We start from the raw sequence: 22,098 nt of genomic DNA, 5'->3' as shown, positions 1-22,098 counted from the left end.
CTTTGTAATTACAAATAGTGTACATTGTATGACAATGCCTTTGCATTAGGGCAGTGCTACTGTTTTTTATTATTTCTAAAGGGAAAGTATTTTTTGCCTGTTGATTACTCTTTTCCATTGAGCATTGACCAAATGGGGGGGTGTTGCCTTTCTGTTCCACCTTTAAAACAGGAGGGTTGGACTGCTGCCTTCCCTCATTAGCTTACATTAGGTAAGCCAGTGAGGGAAGGCAGCAGTCCCAACTCTGTCACAGAGTGGGATGGGGTCAGTGAGACTTCGGAACCGACCACACTCTGTGATGAGGTGTCACTGATTGACACTCGCCCATGGCGCTTCAGGCCATAAACCTGAAGCACCCAGATCGGAATCAATGGGTGACGGTTTCCCCCGTCATCGAGGGGGGTGGGGCCTCGAGGAACCTTTGCTGAGCTGAGGAGGTCACGCCCATAGGAGCTGTGACCTCTTCAGCCCAGCAAAGTTCAGCTCAGGCAGCCAGGAGTCTGAGCAAATTGTGCAGGTCTCGCTCCTGGCTACCTGAGCTGAACATGAAGAGTGTCTGTCAGGCTGATCTCTGCTCGACTTGACGGACACTCTTCTTGAGGGGCAAAATGTGGGGGGCCGCGGCTGCCTGGAGACTACTTTGTATGGTGGAGAACTGTAGGGTTTTCAAGATACTAGACCCTTGGAGGTAATAGAAAACTGCTTAATGAGGAGCTTAAGCAATCTACCAGCCAGTACCTTGCTTGTCCCTTTACGGTTAGACTACGGTCTCAGAAACATTAACGACACAGCTAGGTTGTACTGGCAGAGACTTTAAGCAGTCCCAGAGCTTATGCAATTTCATAGGGTCAAAGAAGATTTTCTGGGGCATCCTGGGGCTTGTAAGATTGCCTGCCTTCGGAGTATGAAAGATTATCTGGGTGAGATTAGGTACGAGAACCTCTGGTCCTCCCCTACAGATGCCATTTTAGTCTCTAAGTCAGAGTTAAAAGGTGCCTATTGGCACCCTGTTAACTTAATTCTGTTCTTCCCTATGCTTGATCTATCACTGTATCCTTCATGAATTTCAAAGTAGCTTACCGTCTGGAGGTGTTCTTGGATGAGACTGAACTCCCCTTCGCAAAGTCTTTATATATTATTAACCATGTGACTGTAAGAGGTTTTGCCCGAGGTGGTGGAAATGGCTGAGCATGTTGTACTTTTCTGTCAGATATGTCACGGTATCAGAAGGAAGTGGATTTTACCAGTTTGCCACTACCTGGGTTTCAAGAATTTTAGGAGCACATGTAGAATATTAGGAAGTGATTCTAGGCAATGTATTGTCTTTGCTGTCTCTCGATTGTTGATGTATGTGTTGAATCTTAGACTGACAATCATGCCTAGCTGATGAATTCAGTTCTATCTAATGCTGCCATTGAAATAAACAAGGAATCAGTAGAAGCATGGAACCCTTTTCACTGCAGTCATCCACCATACTGAGTCCTCTATAAGATGGGTGACCTATGGAAGAAAGTGACACAGCATACCAAGGGCTGGGTGGCAGGCAGTCGTCTACCCACAGCCCCTAGACTCTGGTATCTCAGTTGGTTCTCAAGGAAAATTGGCAGGTCCTCACTATAACAATTAAATATGAATTGAAACCATATATCCCAATCCATCAGTGGAGACTGGTGGATTATAAAAGTGGTGGGGCCCAAACGCACTACCCAGCACTCTGCCTTGAGCTGTGGCAACCCTTAGGCCAGACTTTCACTTTGCACACAAGCAGTTATGCATACACCACATAGTTGCAGACATGTACAGACATTTGCACATACATACACATGCACTCCCAGCATGCAAACATTTAAACACAAAAACTTACCTGAGCCATGCCATCACTTCTGACTCCCCGTCTGTCTCACGCAACCAGAGGCAGACCCATGAACTTCCACCCAGTCAGAAGCTGGAATTAGGTTTAAGGTACTGGGGAAGCCATTTTCTATGTTCCAGCTTCTGATACGGGAAGAGGGTGTGTGATTGATAAGCCCTGAAATTCTATTGCTTGTCATTCTACACTGTACGATTGAGGGTAGCATGTCAGATATATATATTGTGTATGTGTGAGGTTGGTATGTAATAGCCCCCGCCTGACGTTTGCGCAGTACAGCTAGTGAAGCTCTCTTCTGCTGGCAAGGTAATAATACAGCTTTTACATGCAAACAAATGATACATGAGATTGTTTGTTTTCACATTAAAGCTTTAATGTGCTAAGCAGTAGTGACAGAGGGAGGCTGTAGGTTGATATCATGGTGCCCTCAAAGGCAGCCATTACTGCAACCTATTTTAGAGGAGAACAGCGTAGGGATAGTGGTTATAGAAATGAAAGGGCAGATGTCAGTGAAGACAGTAAGGAGACTCGAGGGGCAAAAATGTCCACTTAGAGGAAGGAGAAATTATATGATTGAACCATCAGTATTCATAAGGAAGTGGTCTCTTGTCTCAGGAAGATCTACCTAGTCTGCAACATCTCCTCTTCCTTCTCGCTCAGAGTATTCTGTTCTGCCACTCCTGGGGCATTGAACAGCCAGACTAATTCCCTGGTGAGTCTCCAACCTCAATCCTCCTGTCCTCTGAAAAGTTCCAGGCAGCTTCTGGAGTTAAAAAAAAATGCTTTTCCATTAACTTGCACTTCCACCTTACTGGATACATTAGGCACATCTATTCCACCGTCAGCAAGTATTAATGTTGCTGGAGAAGCTTGTATAACAAAGGAATAGCTTCACATTGTTCAAGTCTTAGATCTCACATTTTTGTTGAGCCACCCTGAGAATAACATCCCGGTGCACATAATTAAGGATCCACACAATCATGTGTCAGGGAGCTGCCCCGTTGATTAGTGGGTTTCATGGGGGAAGCCCTGGTGGACAGTGCCGTATGTGCTCATTTGATGTTGCACCATGACAAGCCAGTACAAGACAAATTGCTCAAGTCAGGAGCCCCCAGCCCCTTACAACATCCTGACAAATCTGAGGTTGTTACACTTTGCACTCCTCCGCATTCCCCTGCTCTTTCCTCAAGGTGCTTATTAGCGGTTACTAGATGTCACCTTGTCCCTTAAGGTGTCCTGAGCCACAGAAAAGTGACTTTCCTCTTCCATCCACCACGTTACACAAAGTCTGACAGAGAAAAGCAATGCCTTGGCCTAGTTCCTAACTTTTACATTCAAGAGAGGTATTGGTCTCCTTGATAGCTTTCAGTATAGTAGGGACAAGGAAGGCCACTGTTCAGTTTCGCTACTGGCCTCTTCATCAGGGACCGAGGTGCCTGATGGACAGAGCTATTTGGCGGTTATGCTTGCTTCTCGATCATTGCCTTCTGAGACAAACCATCCTACGTTGTCTTTGCCCATTTCATCCCATTCATGTTGTTACTCTGCATTTCATGGGGTTCGGTATTCTTGTGACCCTCAGATACATACCAATGGCTGGTATACAGTCCGTGTCAGTGGCATGGAGGCGCACAAGCCAAGCCTCTCAATCTTGGGTGAACTCCATATGGCGAAGAAATGGGCTGCCACATCACAAAGACTAAGTGAGAACCAGCTTAGTGCAGTCTAGGGTAAAGGCTGCCTGTCCAGCAGGATGCTTCCAGCAAGACCCAAGTCCCTCTCAAAGTGGCCTCGAGAGCAGGTCCAGGGATAAGGCGGCAGGCCTTTGCAGGGTGCATCATCCCAGTCTGGTTTCTTAGATGATTCCCATCAGCGACCTTCGTTTGAAGATTCAGCCTAGCTTGTCAGCCAGACCCAGCAGACTTTCCATCCCTGCCATTCCCTCCTAAGATTCTCAGCTCAGTTCTGATCTGCACGAACCAGTGGGCTGTGCTGGAAAGTCTGTCCCATGCCAACAAAGTCCCCCTTTCCTTGTAAGAAGTCAAAGTCCTTCACCCCAGGCTGAGGCAGCTGCCAGGTCATGCCTGTTGCAATCCCACTAGCCATTCAGTCTTCGTTGAAAATATGCCTGCACAGATACTCTACTCCCATTGCAAGTCCGGATTCGGTCAGGTGAGTCAGCCGAGCTCCAGCATTCAGGAAGGTGCAACATCGTTTACGCTCTTCTGGAGAGGCAAAGGGGCCCAAGGTGAGAGCTGCATTGAGGCGTCCTCCATTTTGACAAACCTGGCTACACCCTTATTTTACACTTTTAGACCACAAGAGTGCCACTGCTTTCCCCCTTGAATAACAAAGTACAATTATTATTCTTACTTTGTTACTGGACGAAGGTTTCAGTAAGCCTTCTATTTATTGAAGATAAGTTATCCTCCTGTGCAACGGCAAGGGGTTAAAACTCAAGTGGGCAAGAAGCAGGTCCCAAGTTGTTTGGGGTCACCAGAAGGATGGTGAGTCTTTCCATAGCATCCTGGATTACGTTCATTGTTTTAATCTATAGATAGGATAGCGGTTTGTTTCCCCATATCGAATTGTGACTCATACTTTGAAGCAGGAGTCTCCAATAGGTTGATCGTGAGTTAGCAGTAGCTCATAGCCTCTTCCTTCATTCTGGGGAATATGCTGCTTCAGGGAAAGGTGACAAGAGCAGCACGCACCCCACCCTTCCTTTAAATAAACAGTGTTGCTGCCTGGGAAAGAGTTCTGACCACAAATAAAGATAGAGACTTCTTGTTGCAGATTCTGTACCTTAGAATTTCCACCAGGCGTCAGACTGGATCAGGATATTTTTCTTCTAACAGTACCTTTTGTGTGCCATCAGGTAGCGTTGGTCGACTCCATGTCCATCATTGCCGTTGTGGTGGCTGTGAAGACGTTGCAGTCCTATACAGGCACCACCACGACGCGCTAACATAAGTTCCTTTCTTTACGTGCCAGCCTACACACAGATCTGGAGAAGAGCTACCCTCAGTTGTTTCTTGACTGACTTACGACCTTTCTAAGTTTTTGACTACTTGGTGCGTCGAGGTGTCTTCCTGCAAGACAGGATTCAAACCATGTGACATGTCACTGCATGATGTTGGTGATGGATCTGCACCTCGTGTGCTTGTGGTGCCTGGAACGTGACCATGACCTGAAGCGGTGCTCCGAGTGCTGGGCCATGAACCTAAAGTCTTTGAGGGAATGGTCCCTAAAGGTCAGGGTGGCCTGGCGATTGGCTCTGCATCGCTCCTGGCCTCGTGTGAGAGTAATGTCACAACACTGCTCGCAGACCCATCACCACTCATCTTCGTTCCACTCCAAGCCCTCTGGACATTCGGGGTCACAAGAAAAAGTTGAAGAGCAAACGTTCTTCAACTTTACCCCGTCGCTCAATGCGCAGAGGAGCGTCATCACTCCAGGGCTCTGTCCTCGAAGCCTGCTTCTGGGTCAGCTTTTCACCTCCCTGGGTTTCTGTGAGCTGGAGCCCTCTCTGCACAACTCGGAGTTTTACGAGGCCATGCGCCTCATATTTGGACAGACCGACCCTCCTGTGATGCCTTGGGCTCGGGAGGGTCAGAGGGGGCCCCTTCAGGTTCCACTCCAACAGCTTTGACCTCGTTCCAAAGGGCATCTGAGGATCCGTTATCGTCACGTGCCAATGCCGGTCGTGCCGTTGCAACCTTCCCTGGTGCCGGCAAAGACGTTGCTGCTTCCGACGTTGGTCGGGCCCACGATCGAGATAGACCCGATTCTCATTCCCTACTCCAGGCTGGACCCGCGTTGCTCAATGATGGTTCCGTCTTTGACAAGGGCTGTTTCCCCCAGTTTGGATCCTGACCCTTTTACTTAAGGGTACGGGTACGTGCGAGTGTGGAGTGGTCGCTGGACCCCATAGAATTCAAGCTAGACGATCCAGAAATGGACTGGGGTCAGGAATTGGGTAAAGGCAGTGGTCTGGAAACCTCTCCTGACGCTGGCATACTTTCTTTCCCTACCGTGGCTACGGAGGGGGGAGTCTCTTATTTCATGGTGGTGAGAAGAGAGGCTGAGGTCCTGGGCCTCAAGCTGTCTTCTGTGGCAGTCGGGACAAACTGGGGACGTGGTCCAAACCCAGCACAGGGGCACCTGTTAACAGGACAATCACCCACTTCTATAGGCCTTCACCTAAATTCCTGACTCCGTACCCTACGCCTGAAACCTTAGTCGGCCAGGCTTCTTCCTCTTCTGGTGCAGTTCTGCCAGCATCCCCGGATAGGGAATCAAAATGACTGGACCAACTTGGGAAGAAGTTATTCTCTTCCTCCAGTCCGGCATTGCGGTCTTTGAACACCGCATGCCTTTTGAAGTAGATTGTGGTTGTTACTCCCGCTACGTTCTGGTAGCCAAAAAGGACAAGGACCTTCGCCTTATCCCAGACCTCCGGTTCCTCAGAAAGAAGAAGTTCAAAATGCTCACAGTGGCTCAGGTCTTTTCTGCCATAGGCCCTGGAGACTGGATGATACCGCTGGACTTGCAGGACGCTTTCTTCCACAATCCTGTCCTGCCAGCCCACAGGCGTTACTTGCAGTTTGTGGTAGGTCACAAGCACCTTCAGTTTACCATGCCCCCCTCGTTGGCTTTACCAGCGCCCCATGGGTGTTCACAAGAGTTATGGCGGTGGTCGCAGCTCATTTGTACAGGCTAGGGGTTTCAATCTTCCCCAACCTAGACGACTGGCTGTTGAAGGCAGACTTGTCCCAGGCTGTTGTCTCCTACCTCCAGACTAAGGCGAACTTCCTGTATTCCCTGGGGTTCACTATAAATGTGCCAAAGTCACACCTGACTCCTTCTCAGGTGCTCTCTTTCATCGAAGCTGTTTTGAACACAGTGCAATTTCAGGCCTATCTTCCCAAGAAGCGAGTCCGGGATATTCAGGCTATAATATAGATGTTTCAGCCTCTGTCCTTTGTGTCAGTGAGAGTGACTCATGAGGCTGCTAGGCCTCATGGTGGCCTGCACTCTGCTGGTCACAAATACCAGATGGCATATGCGTGCTCTGCTGTGGGACCTTAAGTTCCAATGAGCGCAGCATTAGGAGAATCTCTCCGACATGGTTCAGATCTCTGAGGGAACTGCGCAAGATCTGCAGTGGTGGCTTTCAAATCAAGATTGGGGAAGGGAGGAGAATCTGCCTCTGACCCAACCAGGTCTGTACCCTGCACAACCCTCCCCACTGGATGATAATAAATCCTACCAGCAGGTAGTAGCCCGGGCTGCCACCTTTTATAATGTTGAGCTGCACATGGAACCCATTGAGCAGGATTTTCTTTTTGATACCCTAACATCCACACATATGGATATCCATTTCCTCCCCATGATCCCTTGCATGCTTTGTCACGCAGACAACATTTTTAAAGAACCAGTTTGCTCTAGGATTATCAGCCCTCGGGTAGACAAAAGATATAAACCTGCCCCCTCCAATCCACTATATATCAGATCCCAGGTCCCACCAGACTCCATAGTGGCCACCACTGCACTAAAACGGGCCAATAGTCAGGCACATGGAACTCTCCTCTCCCAGGCAAGGAGAGCAAAAAGCTGGATGCTGCCTGCTAAAGGGTGGCTGCACAGACAGCCAATCATTGGTGCATTGCCAATTCACAGGCATTGCTATCACGATATGGTCGGACTCGCTGAGACAAAATGAAGGAGCTCCTCTAATATCTCCCAGATGAGCACTGCAAAAGGGACAACAGATTGTTGAAGAAGGGCAAATAATCACTAATAATTCCATCTGTTGTGCCTTGGATGCCGCAGACGCGGCTGCATGTGGCATAAACCCCAGTATCCTAGTATGGAGTCACGCCTGGCTTCAATGCTATGGCTTCAAACCAAAGGTCCAGCAAGGGGTGCTCAATATGCCCTTCGACCGGGAGAATCTTTTCGCCCTCAAGTGGACTTCACCCTTGAGAAGTTGAAAAAGATAGACGCCACAAAAGCCACGGGTGCTCTTCAGTCCCCCTCACAAAGAGGCACTTTTTTGTTGCCCTACGTTTAGAGGTGGCTACAAATCAACAACCTCAGTGGCCAGTACAACTCAGTCCACACAGTCTTCAACCTCATATTCTTGAGGTTTCTTGAGGGGAGCCTATAGAAGCAATAGAGACAGAGGTAAGAACACCACCACCGCAGCTCTACCTCTACATCAAAACAGTGATTGCCTGCTTCTCCCCACCCCAACTCCACACCTGTCGGGGGATGGACGACTTCAGCATTTTTGATGCATAATGGGTCAACATCACCTCAGACCAATGGGTCCTTTCCATTATCCAACATGGTTACTGTCTGGAGCTCATTACCACCCCTCCATACATCCCCCTCATTCTCACAGGCTATCCCACGAACACCTCACTCTTCTCAAACAAGAAATCCCTTCTTCTCAAAGGGGCCTTAGAGCCTGTTCTAGTACAACACCAGGGAACCGGAGTATACAACCCATACTTTCTCATCCTGTTCTGGATCTCAGGCCCTTAAACTACTACATTCTATCAGAACACTTTCACATGGTCACTCTTCAAGACCTTATTCCACTCCTACACAGAGCACCTTTATGACAGCCCTAGACTTAAAGGACTCCTACTTCAATCACCCCATCCGCCCTGCACATCTTAAATACCTAAGATTTGTAATTGCAGGCAAACACTACCAGTTCATGGTCCTGCCTATTGAGGGCCCACAGCTCCCAGGGTCTTCACAAAGTTCTTAGTAGTAGTCGCAGCACATCTCAGGAGACATAATGTACACTTGTTCCCTTACCTAGATGACTGGTTCATGAAAGCCACACGTTACCACAATGCCTACATCAGAATCAGATGCCAGTGGACCTTTTGCACTCAACTTTCTGAAATCCCACCTCCAACCTGTTCATATACAACCCTATCTAGGAGCTATTCTCTATGTGGAATTGGGGATAGCATATCCGTCTTGTGTTCACAATTTTCTGTCTCTTCTTCCCCCGTTTCAAGAGAATTGTACATAAACAGTCAGGACTGTTATGCTCCTGTTAGGGATGATGGCTTCCTGCGTTCCCATTGTTCCCCATGCCAGACTCCACATGTGTCCCCTACAGCAGTGTCTGTCTAGTCAGTGGTCTGTCACAGTGTCACCTGGAAGATCTAGTGTTGTTAGACCGCCATACTTGCAGCTCTCTGGAATGGAGGAATACCACCAAAGTGTTGAAACTGCAGTCTTTTCTGGACCCTGCCCCTCAGGTCATTATGACCACAGATGAATCACTGACAGGTTGGGGTGCTTGCCTTCAAGACCTCACAGAACAGGGCCTTTGGGATGTCAGTCACCAGTTCCTACATATCAGTTACCTCAAGCTTCAGGCAGTATTTCTAGCTCTGAAGCGTTTCTTTATCCCCTCTCTCACAAGGTTGTCTTCGTCAGCACAGACAACAAGACAGCCATGTATTATCTACAGAAACAAGGGAGGACACGGTCATCCCAATTGTCATAACTCTCTCCGGCAATGTGGAAGTTGGCTCTCCACCACCATATTCACATGGTGGCAGAGTATCTCCCAGGAATGACTCAGCAGTCCATGAATGGGAACTCCACCTGCAAACCCTTCAAAAATACTTCATAAAGTGGGGAACTCCCCAGATAGACCTTTTTGCCACAGCAGAAAACACAAAATGCCGGAGCTTCTCCTCCAGGTACCCACACCCTCTATCTAAGGGAGGTGCTCTGTGGATGAATTGGTCAAGGATATTTGATTACACTTTTCCACCCTTCCCTCTCATTCCATTACTGGTTCGGAGGATCAGGCAGACACCTCTCACCTTGATCCTTATAGCTAGCACTTGGGCGCATCAGCCATGGTTCCACCACACTTCTGGACCTCCCAGTAGTTCCTCACAAGAAGCTCTCCAACAGGCTGGACCTTCTCACTCAAAATCAAGGACAGATCAGACATCCAGACCCCAAGTCACTCAACCTTGCGATATGACTCCTGAAGCCATAGAGTTTGGTTACATAGGATTGCCTGTGGAATGTATGGACATTCTCAGGGAAGCTCATAGACCCACAACCAAAGCTTGTTATGCTGCAAAATGGAAAGGTTTTGTATGCTACTGCCAACCAAAATATATTAATCCCATTAAAGCTACAGTCCAAGACATTGTTTGTTACTTGTTCCAGTTACAAAAAGCACATTTAACTGACATTTCCATTCGCTTACATCTCACAGCTATAGCTGCATCTACAGAACAGACAAGGCTTTCTTGGAAGGCCTTCAAAGTGTTATTGCACCCTGAGTGCCGCGTGTACCATCCTGGAACCTCAATGTTGTGCTTACTAGGCTTGTGCGCCCAACTTTTGAACCACTTCATTCATTCCCTCTTCACTATCTTTCTTGGAAAGTAGCGTTCTTAGTTGCTATCACATCATTCAGACGTGTTAGTGAGCTCCAAGCCCTAACCTTGGAAGTACCTTTGTTCCAGATTCATAAAGACAAGGTGGTCCTTCGCACAAACCAGAATTTCCTTCCTAAAGTGGTTTCCCAGTTCCATCTAAACCAATCCATTAAACTACCAGTTTTCTTTCCGCAGCCTGACTCAGTAGCAGAAAGAGCCCTCCACACTTTAGATGTTAAACGTGCATGGATGTTTTACATTGATAGAACTAAAGACTTTAGGAAAACTAAGCAGTTCTTTGTAGCCTTTTCATTACTTCAAAAAGGCAATCAAATATCCAAAAACAGCACAGCTAGATGGATAGTAAAATGTATATAAACTTGTTATGTCAAAGACAACTTCTTTTCACTCCCAGTGTGCACTCTACTAGGAAGAAGGAAGCCACTGTGGTTTTCTTTGGAAACATACCTCCTATAGCTTACATTTGTAAGGCAGCTACATGGTCTACAACCACGTACATTTACAAAACATTATTGTGTGAATGTACTTGCACGTCAGCAAGCCAACGTAGGCTAAGCAGTACTAAGACCAATTTTCCAGTCAGCTGCAACTCCCACAGGCTAGCCTCCGTCTTTACTGAGGGACTGCTTTACAGTCTATGTAGAGCATGAGTATCTACAGCCACACATGCCATTGAGCAGAAAATGTTACTTATTCAGTAAGCATCTGTTTGAGGCATGTAGTGCTGTAGATTCACATGTGCCCTCCCCAGATACCTGTGGCCGTTTTTTATTCTTGTATATAGTTGTACATATTTAATTACATTTGCATGGACATCTCTTTCTGTATACTAACTCTACTTTCCTGTTCTCACCCACATGCTGGAAAACAGTCTAAGAAAAGTGTCGATGCTCATGCACAGTATCACCAAGAAGGAGAAGTCACTCAATCCTGTGACTCAAAAATGCTTCTTTAAAGAAAAATAACTTGCAACACTCCCAACCCAACACTAGATGGTAGTAGTATGCAGAGCATGTACACCAATAGCACTACATGCCACAACCAGATGCTTACTGGGTAAGTAACATTTTCCTTTTCTTGTGTGCAATGAAGTGACATAACTACTTCCAAGAGGAACTATGGGTTTACATTTAATGTTTCCTACAGGTTTATAAAGACTGCTTTGAACAAAGATTCTTGGAGGAAACTGATCGATTGTATGCCACAGAGGGCCAACGATTAATGCAAGAAAGAGAGGTACAGAATTTACAAGGATGTCATGTTAGCAAGACATTGTTTAAAAAAAAGTTAGAGGATATGGAAAACTTAGTAGAGGCCAAGTTTTTCATTTTTCAAGTCATCAAGGTTTTTTCCTGTTTGGGACACCTAATTGTCTCTTCCTTGTTTATAGCTCTGACATGTATTTTTCAATTGATCATCATTCATACCACAGATAAAAAAACAATATTTGTAGGAAAATTTAAACCATTACAAATAGTGTTTTTTAAAACCACCAAAAAGTGACATTTGTGCTTTGTGAATAATTTTTAGTATTGTCTTGGTATCATATGCAGAATTATGCCACCTGAACTGGAGATGTAAGAAGGTACTTGACTGTGCTGTACTAAATTGCCTTTTTTTCTGGCTGATGCAGTACTAAAGTAATGCAAGTGGTTGTTTGTAATAACTTGTTTCTGTATAGTCCTTGCTCAGTTAAGTGCTCGGCCGACTATTGTGTACCCACTATATTTGGTCTTTTATGGTCCATTTAAGTCACCATATACTTACAATATGGCACCAGTGAAATTCCCAGCCCTTGACTAGAGACACGCCCTAGTCTCCGCCTGACACTCTGCAGCAGTCTCAGGTGATTGCAGTCGGCTGTGTTCATACCGATACTTAATCAGCAGCCTGCCCGCCTGCTCCTGCACTTCCGAGGAAGCAGAACTGGGGTAGATTTGCCATTGGACGCTACTATATGTTTCTGTGAGTATCGCTTGTTCCACTTTCTTCAGAGGACCCACATGAGTGGATTTGGGAGCTCCTATTGGGAGGAGCCCTTTTCTATGGTTAATGCTTATCCATATGTCTTTAATAGTACGCTAATTAGCGTTTGCTCTGTCTTCCTTCAAGGCGATATTATTGATACCCAGATAGAGTGAGTTAGCCTACACTGTGTCCATAAGGGTTATCTGTGTGATATGGTTTTCCACTATTCTATCACATGTGTTTTATGGTGGGTGTAACTATACATTTAAGGATTCACATTGTTTGATGCATGTACCCCTTGCGGTGACATGTACGTGCAGTACTAGGGATGTTGTGCTTCTTTTTAGGGGTGTGACTCTTAGCTGGGAAAATTCAAACTCTGGTATTGATGTTGTTTCTTTCTATTATAGGTCGGTTTTTACAACAACAACAAGGTATTAAACTAAACCAAGTTTTTGTGACTTGTGATCAGTAATCTCTGGAAACACAAGTTTAGATTCCAACCGCTGTGTAGATTGGACAATTTTGTCCTGATAAATTGCCATAAGACCAGTAGTGACTTGGATTGGCATGAAAAATATTGACCCACTGAGCTATTGAAGACCATTGTCTCTCCAGATAACGACCATCCTTTTAATTAGACAGAGAGACTCGCTTATTAAAAATCTCTCTGAGGACCACCTAGTCTATTTTAGCCTGCACTTACCTTCAGATTCACAATTGTACCCTAGACTACACCATTAGTCTCACACTTCACATTAAGCATTTTACATAAAAGATCTCCAGCAAAGACCCCCCTTGTGGGTGCTCGTCGGGCATTGCAGCGCCGGCCTGACAAGGAGCATGCCCTATGATGAAGCATTAAACCCTTCTGGGTGTGTGAGGACTCTTGCTCCTGAGGGATCAGATCCTTTCTGGTATCTCAGTCCTTAAACCATATCTGTTTCTTCAGTTTTCATATTTTCTGTAAAAGGAACTGCATACCCTTGTTATGATAATTAGTCCTTCAGCCTACGCTCCTGCCTTACTTAAACAATGTAAAAAACATAAGTTAGTCTATCAAATTTATGGTAATCCATTTACAGACAAAGATGGAATTGAGGGGATTTAGCTACTAGGCTGTATGAAATGAAGTTTAGATGTTGTGCCATAATTATTCAGCATTTGCTGTAATAGCGATGAGCACGGCATTGCATTGCCTAGATGAAGAAAGACGCTAACTATAAAGTGTACCAATAGGTAATTTATCTCTCATGTTCCATTTAAATTACCTATTTAATAAGGCCCTTCAGACAAATCGGTAGTGCAGTGTAAGCACATTATAATAGTCACACTGAAAAAAATGTGTTTCTTTCATTCGTGCTGTTGTAAACGTCCAACATGTGAAGCACTTTGGAATCTTTTACAAGTGAACCACTGCCATTATTTATATATATATATATATATATATATATATATATATATATATATATATATATATATATATATATATTTTTAATGATGGCACTCATCATATGGCAAAAAGCATAGCATTTAATAATGCAGGGAGAGTGATTTTATAAAACCAGCCACAGTATAAATTGTTGTGAATTGCCAGAGCAACTGTGTCAAAAGGTTGTTTCCACTTTCATTGTTAAGGGTGAATAATTATTTCTTATATCTATTTGATTTCAGGCAGAAACATTGAATATAGCAGATTACAGGACTGAAGTCTTAACTATTTTTTCTCCAGGTCCCAGAGTATCTCCATCATGTAAACAAACGTTTGGAAGAAGAAGGCGATCGAGTAATGACCTATTTGGATCACAGCACACAGTGAGTGCAGACAGCCTTTTGTCCTACAGTTTGAGAGTTGGTGCTACATAAAAGTCATTGTTTGTGTCTTCTTTACAGCACCACTACAAGATGGTGCTTGGTAGCAACCAATCACCTAAAATGGCCTTCTTACTAAAAACAAAAGGATGAGTGCTCCAATGGAAAGCTTTTATTTTGTTTGAAGCTTTAAATTCCTTGTCCTTATCTAGAGCTACGGAGGGATTAGATAAAAGGTTCAGGAGGTTGGGAAAATTGCAGCAGGTCATGTGAATAATTATGCAGTGAATCCCAAATAAAATTGAGGCTTTAAAAGCCAATTGGCAGCAGAACATGAATAGAAAAATGATTTTATTTCTTTGCTGTCTACTTTCATAAGTGTTTCAAATCATTACTGAAGTTAACTACATTGGTACTTATCAATTGACCAGAACCTCAGTCATACAGTTTAAATAGAAATGTATTTTCCACTATTGGATCTTTCATTGATTCATATACTTGAATCCCACTGTACCATTAAATAGCAGCATAGAATGTCTACACAGAAAGCAATTTTAATGACATTCACTGTACTAGCTCATCAGATTTCTAAAAAGACCCAAAGTTCAGCCAGTCAAGCAACAGTTCCCATTAGAACCCTCATCACAGATGCTCCATTCCCTCAGATTTTCTACACACATCATGCGAAGGGAGTCTCCCTGGTACTGTAAGCTTTCTTACTTTATTTGCACTATGTTTGAAACACCTAAAAAGGGTTATGTAGACCCTGTAATTCTTGTAGGAAGTGTAGTGAATCCTAGTTTGTTTTAATGGGATAACAGGAGTTAGCTTAGCCTTTGGCTTGCAGACTCGTGCCCCTGTCACCTATTGACTTTTAACCTACTTAGCTTGCTCTGTCTTAGCCCATTTATTTAATTAATTCTTCTAAGATGGCTGCCTTGTTTATAGTTAGGCCATTTTGTTTAGCTTTGTTATCAGTGCCACCGTGCTAAGGCGTTAAATCAAATGACAAAGACAAACAAACTGTAGGTGTTCACATTAGGTACTTTCCCTCGTCACACTTTTGAGAGAATTGTTTATATTAATTACTGTCCCAAGCATGTGGGGTTATCTATTGTTTGGGAACAACCTACGTCAGGGGTCCAAGTAGATCTGTATAAATACATCACACTTGATTCAGATAATCAGAGGGATTCCAACCAGATTGCCTTGACGCTGACCTGGGCTTTGTGTCCCTGCAGAGTCTGAGCTAGAGACCTCATTCCAAGGTAACGAGGGTTGGGGGCTCCTTTCAGGGACATGGCATTGGCAGATTAGGTTTAACATGCCAAGCTCTCCTTTAGGTAGAAGGTTAGGCCTATCATGATAGGGTATTAGGACATATTACACACTTAATGTATTTTTGTATTATTGCAAGATGGTGGGGGTCTTTATAATAATGACTCTTGTCTTTACCATTCTGTTCCTTGCACTGTTCGTTATCCTAATTATTGCAGCCCATATAACTTATCGCAGATTGCAGTTGTGTTAAATAAAAACTATTAAAACCTTACTGCATCTTCGTCATTGCCTGTGTTTGATTGAGACATGATGTATCTGTGAGAAAGGGGTAATCTCTGTTTAACCACAACACTCCCTGAGACCATGCGTTAAGGCTGCCACAAATCACCTTTAACTGTGTGGGTTTTGGTGTGGTGCTGCTAATGAGCCGGAGGGGTTGGGATTACAGTTGCGACTTGTTGTAGGATAGGCATAGTCACCTAAAAACAGAAGTACTGTCATCCTTAAACCAGCAGTCTTGCCTAGGGCAAGAGTCCAACTACGACAGAAGAAAAGACTGCATGCAGACGACCAACACCGGGATTGTATTTACTGCCTGCACCCTCAACATAAGGTGGGAGACTGTAAAATCTGTTTCACCTTTTCCACAAAAACATTGAAAGACCATGAGGATAGGCTTCTTCTGAGGCTTTAGCGGTCTAGATCTAAAGTATATGTCAGTTCTGAAGAGGACAGTGACACTTTGTCGACTCTTACAGAAAGGCAAGTAAGAGGGAAAGATCCTATGACAAAGAACCTACAGGGAAATCTAGAAAGGCACTGTCACAAAGGAGAAAAAATAAAAAATATCCTCAGATCCCAGTAGATCTCATCCTCCAGATTCTGGAATACAGTCCTGTAGATCTTCCTCAGAACCGTTGACTGTAAAAAACACTTTAAAATTAATCGTAGAAGAATTCATCGTCAACAACACTATCGACGAGGACTACATTCACATCAATGACCATGTTGACTACTATAACGACTCCTTTCAGTTTTGCATTGCACCCCTTCCAACAACAAAGATCTTGTCGACAAAACCATTGTTGACACTGCAAAAGCTGCCATCGACAACAGCCCCGCCCATGGTCCCACGGTCAACAGCCTGCCGATGACATCATCAACAACCCTATTGATGACCGACTCATCAACAAAGATTCTACCACCATTAACAGCCATTAAGAGCTCAACAACGACGTGGTTGATGACACCGTCAAGGATCATAATTTTTTTTTACAAATTCCTGAGCCCAGTCCCACCTCTCTCAGTAAGGAGTCTCGATACCCTCCAAGCCACCTTTTGGAAATATAGGACTATAAGGATCAGAGACCATTTGGAACACCAGATAGCCCCTCCGAGCTAAGGGTTAAGTGCCACAATTTTGAAGAGGAAGATGACCAATATTACAAAGACAATTATCAACAGCCCAGATTTCCTGATAGACCTGTGTTTCAGGAAGAACACTACCAACACCGGGATCAGTCTCATGCACAACAAGACATTGTACAAGTGCCTCTCTCTTTATTACAGGACCTACAGGGCTTGTTAAAAGACCACAGAAGGTTTCCTGAATTTGCCCACCTGTCTTCTCCAGATCATTTCATGGTTCCTCTTCCTTCTCCATTGCCAAAAACTCCAGAAACTATTCCATCCCTAATACCCCAGGATGACCCTGGCATCCAACATTGCGGCACCACCCAGACATGACTCGACTTCATTGGAGGTCAATGAAGAGGAAGGAGAGATTCCTGAGGCTCGATCAAACCAGGAATGGGATGATTGCTGAATTCCCACGCCATCTTTACCAGCCCCCCAACCAGTGGATTCTCCTTCTGATGATATAGGAGGATTCCATAACCTCATGGAGAGGGCTCTAAAGAGTTTTCAGCTCCCCATGACTGTCAAACAGTCGGACTGTTTCCTGTATGATTTTAAAGAGCCAGCTAGAAAATCTGTGTGTGCTGTCCCTATCATAGATTACATCTGGCAGGGCACGGAAAAAATGCAGAATACAGCTACGGTGGCTGCTGTCTTACCTCGGATTGACAAAAAATACAAGGCCCCTGAAGACTCACCAGCCTGTTTAGTGGGCCATCCAAAAACAAAATCTGTTATTGCACAGGTAGCGCAACGTCGCTTAAAAAAAAACACACTACCCCTGTTTTTGCTCCTGATCGTGAAATCAGAGGTCTGGACCAACATAGGCAAACGTTTTTCATCAATGTCTGCCATTTTGGTACGCACGGCTAGTGGTCTTGCCATATTGGCCTGCTGCGACCGACAGATGTTGTGGGATATTGGGGCCCTGATCCACCTGATGCCTGAGGACAGATGGATGGATGGAAGTAAGAAAAATACATCAGGAGGGAGAGAGAACGTCCTCGGAAATAATCGACTGCGTGATTGACATTGTATCTGCTGGGTTGCGCCAGTTAGCAGGGGCTGCTGTCCTGAGACGCCAAGGGTGGTTAAAATCCACCATGTTTAGACCTCACGTCCAGACAAAAATATTGGACATGGCCTTTGATGGAGAAGCACTTTTTGGGAAACTTATTGATGAAGTGTTGCAGGCCGATACGAAAACAGCAAGGTCGCTAGGAACTCTTCAATTCCATAAATTGCCATTTCGGGGAGCATGTGGTAGAGGACTGTCCACGTACCAACGTACTTACCAGCTGTTCCAACAGCCGTATCAGCAGCAATGCAGGGCGTAATTCCAACAGCAGTCCTATCGCTCACCACCTGCAGCAGCCTACAACAAGCAAGGGCCTCTCAGAAAACAAGTCTCTCAGGGGAAAGAATCCATCAGGAACCAGTGACCTGTCTTGCATATCAGCTACACCTAATCCATCACTACCAGTGAGTAAAAACATCTCCAATTATTCCCATCATTGGCAGGAAATAACACCAAGTGGGTATTGGACCTTGTCACCTACGGTCATATCCTAGAAGAATTAATTAAAGGACTGCCTGCAACTCTCTCAAGGGGAGTGCACTCACTTCATTTTCACTTACTTCGAGAAGAAGCCCACATCAGTTAAAGGAAAGGAGCAATAGCAAAAGTTACCCCATCCCAAAAGGGAATGGGTTTCTACTCCTGTTTATTCCTTACGCAAACGAATTCAGGGGAATGGTGACCCATTCTTGTCCTATGAAAGCTACATAAATTTACCAGTTCAAGGTTCTTCCCTTTGGTCTAACGTCAGTGCCACGCATATTCACAAAATGTCTCTCTCCTATGGTGGCTTCACTGAGAAGCGCTGGATACCTGCTATTTCCATACTCGACGACTGGCTGATAAAGGCACCGGCAGCCAATCAAGCAGTGGAAGCCACCCCAGCTGTTGTTATTCAACAAATTGGGGCTTATGGTCAGTCATCTCAACTCATCGACTACACCATCAACAACCTTAGTATTCCTAGGAGCATCTTTGGTTACCATGCAGACCAAAGCTTTTCTATCAGAAAACAGACAGCAGAGACTACAGTGCTTAGCACTGAAACTTCAAACAAAAAGTCAGTTCAGTGCGCCTGTACAAGTCGCTCCTAGGAATGGTGTCCTCATCCACATATCTGGTTCCTTTCTCCCACTTAAAGATGAGGCCTTTACAAGAGGAGGTCGACAAGTAGTGCTTGCAAATAGAAGGATCCTTTCAGAACCTAGTAAGGATTACGCCACAGATAACCGCTCTGAAATGTGGTTTTTCATGTCTGCCTCAGGGTCCTGACTACATTACTACCACGGACGCTCCACTAGAGGGATGGGGAGGAGATCTTCAGGATTCACAAATTCAAGGGAAGTGGTCTCCAACTCAGACGTCCATGCACATCAATCAGCTGGAGCTCAAATCGATTTATCTCAGCTTCCAGGCTTTCCTATCAAGCATAAAGGGCGCCTCAGTGTTGATACATAAAAACCAACAGTATCCATTATGTCAGCAAACAAGGGGCCACAAGTTCATTACCCCTTTCCAGAGAGGCGCAGAGAATCTGGAATTGGACAATGGAGAACGGCTTCTCTACGGGTGGAACATGTTCCCGGACTAAGCAACACATTAGTGGACAGCCTGAGCAGGAAAAAGTCAACTTGCCACAAACAGGAACTGGACCACTTCACACTTGAGGAGATATTCTGTATATGGGGCAAACTAGCATTGGATCTTTTTACGAAATGAGAGAACTGCAAATGCTAGTTATTCGCAAGCGGGCTTCCACGTCAAGGGTTGTGGGGGAATGCCTTTTTGATCAGATTGATGGGATCTTTGCTTAGGCTTTTCCACCCGATGCCTCTGATCCCAAAGGTTCTCAGCAAGTTCAAAGCAAAGAAGTTTTGCATCATCCTCATAGCCCCCAGGTGGTCCAGGCAACAATGGTTCATGGAACTTCTCCTTCTCTTTGAGACCACCACCATTTGCCTGAGACCATTACAAGCGTTAGTGACAATTACCAGAGGCCAGGTTTGTCTTCCAGACCAGACTTCGCTCCACTTATGAGCATGGCTTTTGAATTCAATGAATTCCGAAACATAAACATCTCTCAGGAGTGTCAGGACATTCTCTCAAAGGCACAAGCAGATTCTACATCAAAAACATACAGATTAAAATGGAAAAGGTTCCACATTTGGTGTCAAACTTACACCCTCTCCAGGTATCGGCTGAGCACATTCTACCATGTCTCCTTTCATTGGCCCAGCCAGGTTTAGCTCATTCCTTTATTAAAGTACACCTGGCTGGATATCCAGGTACACACATCCAGAGTATTCTCTATTTTTTTGCTTCAACAGGATCGTCAAACAATTTATGAAAGGTTTGTTTAGAGCTTCCCTCCAATGATGGCTCCTCCATCAGAATGACACCTAAACATAGTACTGCCTCATTTAATGAAACAACCTTTTGAACCCATACACAGAGCAGACCTCCAGTTTTTCACCTGGAAGATCATTTTACTTTTGGCCCTGACAACCACCAGAGGTTTTAGCAAGATTCTGGCCTTTACAACTCAAGAACCTTAATTGTGTTTTATAGATTATGCTGTAATTCCCAGGACTAATCCAAGGTTCATCCCTAAAATGCCCTTGGATTTTCATCTCATTGAGCTTATAATATTGAGAACTTTCTTCCCAAATACAACTTTGCCAGCAGAAAGATCTTTGCACATGCTGGATCTAAGAAGGTGCCTCAAGTTTTATGAACATCGCACAAAGGATATCAGAATAACAACTCGATTGTTGATATGCTACAATCACATTCACATGGCTGCCCCAGTGATTAAATCAACCATCACTCTATAGATTTCGGCTGCAATCCAGTTTTGCTACTCAAAGGCAGGAAGGCCTTTATCAAATAAAGTGAAAGCGTATTCAACCGGAGCAGTGTCCACATCTACATCTCTGTTTGCTGGAGTGTCATTGGAAAAAATATGCCAGGCTGGGACCTGGAAGAGCGTTCATTCGTTTATGCTGCACTATTGTCTGGAATCAGCTCAGCACAGTGATGCAGCTGTTGGTGAAGCAGTGCTTCGCCAACTATTTCACCAAGGGCAGAGCCTCCATTTATTTTATATGTTCTTTTCTATATTTCTGTTATACAATACCTTGGTTGACTGTGTCTTTGTAGATTTGTTGCCCAGTATCTGCAAATTGTATATACTGTGTGTGTATGTGTATATATATATATATGTGTGTTCGATGGCATGTGTAGCTGCAGATACACATGCTGTGCACATCCCGCCATCTGGTGTTGGGCTCGGTGTGTTACAAGTTGTTTTTCTTCAAAGAAGTCTTTTCGAGTCACGAGACCGAGGGACTCCTCCCATTTCGACTCCATTGCGCATGGGCGTCGACTCCATCTTAGATTGTTTTTTTCCGCCATCGGGTTCGGACGTGTTCCTTTTCGCTCTGTGTTTCGGGTCGGAAAGTTAGTTAGAATCTCGGAAAAATCGTCGGTATTGTTTGCGTTCAGTATCAGGTTAGTTACAACAGATCGACACCGAATTAAGAAGAGCTCCGGTGACCCTTCGGGGTTTTTTCGATCCCCCTGTCGGGGCCTGGTCGGCCCGGCCACGTGTCTCTTCAAGGCTGATGGAACGGACCCCATTCCGCTTCTGCCCAAAATGTCATAACAAGTATCAATATACAGATCGGCATCTGGTCTGTAACTTGTGTCTGTCTCCAGAGCACAAGGAGGATACCTGTGAAGCCTGTCGAGCGTTTCGGTCGAGGAAGACATTAAGAGACCGAAGAGCAAGAAGACTGCGGATGGCGTCGGCGCTGACAGGACAAGAGTGTTTCGAGGAGGAAGAAGAAACCTTCTCCATCCATGAATCGGACTCGGACGAGCTCGGTCTCGAAGTAACGCCGAAAACCGTGAGTAAGACGTCGAAACATAAAACTCACGAGAAGACAACAAAAGCCCAGGGGACGCCACCGCCAACAGGCCATGGCTTAACCCGAAAAATAGGTGAGCGATCATCGGCACCGAAAAAGGGCATGCATGTGGCGAAGTCATCCGACTCCGGTCGAGATACCGCCACACAGCAATCTCGAGCCCGAGACAGCGGCTCCGAAAAGATTCAGCACCGAGACAGTGGCACCGAAATGGTTCGGCACCGAGACACCATGACGCCGAAAATAAAAAAGGTTGCCTCGGAGCCCAAAAAGGCGACCGAAAAG

The 22,098-nt window shown here is 45.1% G+C and overlaps 1 protein-coding gene across 1 annotated transcript in view; it reads left to right on the top strand.

Annotated features, from left to right (window-relative positions):
* CUL4A (cullin 4A) overlaps positions 1 to 22,098 on the top strand; it is a 635,676-nt gene that overhangs the window by 168,978 nt on the left and 444,600 nt on the right. Inside the window, exons 7-8 of the mRNA XM_069204675.1 lie at positions 11,476 to 11,565; positions 14,030 to 14,112. Of these exons, the coding sequence (XP_069060776.1) occupies positions 11,476 to 11,565; positions 14,030 to 14,112 (173 nt within the window). The remainder of the gene's footprint in view (positions 1 to 11,475; positions 11,566 to 14,029; positions 14,113 to 22,098) is intronic.

This window comes from Pleurodeles waltl, chromosome 8 (genome assembly GCF_031143425.1).
Source record: "Pleurodeles waltl isolate 20211129_DDA chromosome 8, aPleWal1.hap1.20221129, whole genome shotgun sequence".
NCBI classification, from domain to species: domain Eukaryota; kingdom Metazoa; phylum Chordata; class Amphibia; order Caudata; family Salamandridae; genus Pleurodeles; species Pleurodeles waltl.
Note: the sequence above shows the minus strand (reverse complement) of the source record. Positions and strands in the feature narration are given on the sequence as shown.